Genomic DNA, 3853 nt, shown 5'->3' with positions numbered 1-3853 from the left:
TGGTATGGTGGCAGATGCCTTTAATCCCAGTGGGGAGGCAGAGGCAGGTGAATCACTGTAAGTTCAAGGACAGCCTGGTCTACAGAAGTAGTTCCAGGATAGCCTATCTCAAAAAAAAGGAAAGAAGAAAGAAAGAAAGAAAGAAAGAAAGAAAGAAAGAAAGAAAGAAAGAAAGAAAGAAAGAAGGAAGAAAGAAAAAAAGATAGAAAGAAAGAAAGAAAAGAAAGAAAAGAAAGAAAAGAAAAAGGAAAAGAAAAAGGCAAACATCCTTCTGTCTTTCAGGTTTGGTCAGACCTATGAAGACTCTCAGTAACAGCACAGAGATGGACTTCATTCTTCTCGGGCTCTTCAGCCACACAAAGACCCACTTGTTCCTGCTTTCCGTTGTGTTGGTAATCTTCACCACCTCCCTGATGGGCAACACCCTCATGATCCTTCTCATCTACAGGGAGCCCAGGCTCCACACGCCCATGTACTTCCTTCTCAGCCAGCTCTCCCTCATGGACATGATGCTAGTCTCCAGCATCATCCCCAAGATGGCAGCCAACTATTTGATGAGCACGGGATCCATCTCCCCTGCAGGCTGTGGCTCCCAGATCTTCCTCTTTCAAACCTTGGCAGGGGGTGAGTGCTTCCTCCTGGCAGCCATGTCCTATGACCGCTACATAGCCATATGTTATCCCCTGCGCTACCATGTCCTCATGAGCCCCAAGCTGTGTGCATACCTGACGGTAGGGTCCTGGCTCCTGGGAGCTTCCGATGGGCTGATGCAGGCAGGCACCATCCTGAGTTTCCCCTTCTGCCACTCTCGGACAATCAATCACTTCTTCTGTGAGGCGCCTTCTCTGGTGCGCCTCGCCTGTGCTGACACCAAAGTCTTTGAGTTCTTCATGTATATCTGCTGCATCCTGATGCTCGTAATCCCACTGTCCCTCGTCCTGGCTTCCTACTCACTCATCTTGGCCGCGGTGCTCCGCATGAGATCCTCTGCTGCTCGGAAGAAAGCCTTCACCACATGCTCCTCGCACCTGGCTGTGGTGGGGTTGTTCTACGGGGCCATCATCTTCATCTACATGAGACCCAAGTCCCACCAGCCAGGCAAGAGCGACAAAGTGGTGTCTGCCTTCTACACCATCTTCACGCCAGTGCTGAACCCTCTCATATACAGTGTGAGAAACAAGGAGATCAAGGGGGCCTTGAGGAAGTGGCTGCAGAAGACAGTGTGATAAACAAGCAGAGAGAAGTTCCACAAAACCAGCTCCACTCAAGTTAGACCCTCCTCACTGACAGACTCAGGTTCTCTCTTCCATGGAACATTCTTTTCTGTTGTATTAACTTCTGCGAGGCTCCTTTGCCATTTTCTATTCTAATTGTTACAAAGCCTTTGGAAAATCAGTCTTCCCAGCTAGTGTCCCTGGGGTTAACCATTATGCTACTTTTAATAGTGTCTTAGAGATGAGAGCCAGTGAAACAGGTCTGGTTATTTAAATTTTAATCATGTAACTCAGTTTTTGTTATAGACTGAACACCATCAAGAGAAAGAGGAATAAATGGATAATAATTTTATATACATAGGGCTGAATTTATTGCTATTATAAAATACATTGTAATTGAAGTGGATAATCAATAAGTCTTGTTAAAGATAAAATATAATTGCATGAACCATATGTCAAAAATGTTTCAAGGGGAATAATCTGAGACTATTTAGAATTTAGAAAAATGCTTCAAGATGACCAGAAAGAAATTGTCACTTAAAAATAGCTATATTTTAACATTTTAAATAACAAAACAAATACCACTGCCTAAAAAATAAGTCAAGCTGAATAACATTTCCAAATTTCCATTTAAGAGTGTTTAGAGATGATATCTTTAAGACATCATTAGGCCAAAGCGCTCCACTCTTATGATGGGGGCGGGGTCACTCATGCCATTATAAAAGCTATAAAAACGTGAGTTAGCTCAACATGTTGACAAACGCCTGTGATCTCAGCACTTGAGAAGATGATGCAGGAGAATGACAGCCTGAATTATATAAGAACTTGCCTCAAATAATAAAACAAAATAATAGTGAGACTGACTCTTTCCATAAAAAACAAACAAAAAATCCAAATAAACAAACAAAAACAAACATCAACAACCAATTCACTTCAGAAGGAATAACAAATAATTTATTCTACAGCAGAATATAAATGACCATGCCCTTTCAGATTTAGGTTACACCAAATTCCATGTTCCTACATGGTGCCAGCCTCAAGAGGATTTTTATAATAATAGAATAAAGAAAATAGAGAGATCAAGACACTCTTCAAACACATTTGGGAGAAGCGGCAAGTAGGAAGACTAGAGTAAGGCCGGCCCGCTACATGCACTTCCTCCTCAGCCAGCTCTCCATCATTGACATGATGTATATCTCCACCACTGTGCCCAAGATGGCAGCTAACTTCCTCTCAGACACCAAGGCCATTTCATTTCCGGGCTGTGCAGTCCAAGCCTTTGTGTTTCTGACCCTGGGTGGGTCTGAGGCCCTCCTGCTGGGCTTCATGTCCTATGACAGGTATGTAGCCATCTGCCGGCCCTTGCACTACCCTGTGCTCATGAGCAGGAGGATCTGCTGCTCTGTGGTTGCCAGTGCCTGGAGCAGCAGTTCCATCAATGCTGTAGTGCACACAGTGTATGTATTTCAACTCCCGTTCTGTGGATCTAGGATTGTCAATCACTTCTTCTGTGAGGTTCCATCTCTCCTGCCACTGGTGTGTGAAGACACATCCCAATATGAGCATACAGTCCTCTTGAGTGGCATTGTTTTACTACTGCTACCCTTTCTGGCCATCCTAGCTTCCTATGCTGGAGTGTTGGTTGTTGTATTCCAGATGGGTTCGGGGCAGGGACAGAGTAGAGCTGTGTCCACCTGCTCCTCCCACCTGACCCTGACCAGCCTGTTCTATGTCACCGGCCTCTCCACCTACACCCAGCCACACTCCTTGCATTCTCCTGGAAGGGACAAAGTGCTGGCTGTTCTCTACTCAACTGTCACCCCTGTTCTGAACCCGTTCATCTACAGCCTGAGGAACAAGGAGGTCATGGGGGCCCTGAAGAGACAAATGGGGTGATGCATAGTGACTCAGGACTTTGGGTCACCCTGTGGACAGAAATGAAGGCTGGTCTTGGACACTGCCTGGGATGACTTCAGGATTGATATTCTGGTGGAAGCTCACTGGCTTGTCTTACTCACTGAAAAAGAGCAAAGAACTAATCTCACACAGTGTCACACTGAGTTGATGATCTGAATCTGGATGTGGGCTCTGAAGGAGATGGAAGGGCTTTGTCCCTGGCCCTGGCATCTCTGGTTGCCTGTCAGCCTGGATTGGCTTTACAGAGAACTTTCTTACCTTCTCCCCTGATGCAGAGCTCTCAGACTTTGGGAGTCATCACAGTTACCTGCTGTGCACTTGTCTTACTCTGGAATCTCTTTCTGCAGAGCACAGCTGCACGTAGGCATACATTTTGCAGAAATCTAGAATATTTTATTGATTTTCCTTCACAGATACACCTATTAAATACTAAGGTGGGAGTGTTTTAATAATATCACATATTTTAAGGGCAATCCTGAAAGAAATAGGGAGGGAGCCAATGTAATGTTTGGCCTGATGCTTGTGTGACTGTCACCGTGTGACTAAGATTTCCAAGCTCTCTTAAGCTGTTTAATGATGTCCTGCTGACTCCCTTTATTAACACCATTTCCCAAAATTCACTGTGACTTTGTAAGGAACATCATTAACTAATCTGTCTGACAGGATGCGTCTGTCTCTCTCCATGAACACCTTTATGTCGATCTCCCATGTTTATACTAATG

At 44.8% G+C, this 3853-nt stretch overlaps 2 protein-coding genes across 2 annotated transcripts; both read left to right on the top strand.

The window, feature by feature from the left end:
- Positions 1 to 296: 296 nt before the first annotated feature.
- LOC114608480 (olfactory receptor 2T33-like) lies at positions 297 to 1226 on the top strand. The gene has a single exon (XM_028752444.1). The coding sequence runs from the start codon at positions 297 to 299 to the stop codon at positions 1224 to 1226; it is 930 nt and encodes a 309-aa protein (XP_028608277.1).
- A 1137-nt stretch (positions 1227 to 2363) lies between these two features.
- LOC114608479 (olfactory receptor 2AK2-like) lies at positions 2364 to 3110 on the top strand. Its single transcript, XM_028752443.1, has one exon. The coding sequence runs from the start codon at positions 2364 to 2366 to the stop codon at positions 3108 to 3110; it is 747 nt and encodes a 248-aa protein (XP_028608276.1).
- Positions 3111 to 3853: the final 743 nt, after the last annotated feature.

This window comes from Grammomys surdaster, unplaced genomic scaffold (genome assembly GCF_004785775.1).
Source record: "Grammomys surdaster isolate TR1022 unplaced genomic scaffold, NIH_TR_1.0 125912, whole genome shotgun sequence".
Taxonomy (NCBI): Eukaryota; Metazoa; Chordata; class Mammalia; order Rodentia; family Muridae; genus Grammomys; species Grammomys surdaster.
This window is presented reverse-complemented; position numbering and strand designations above follow the sequence as displayed.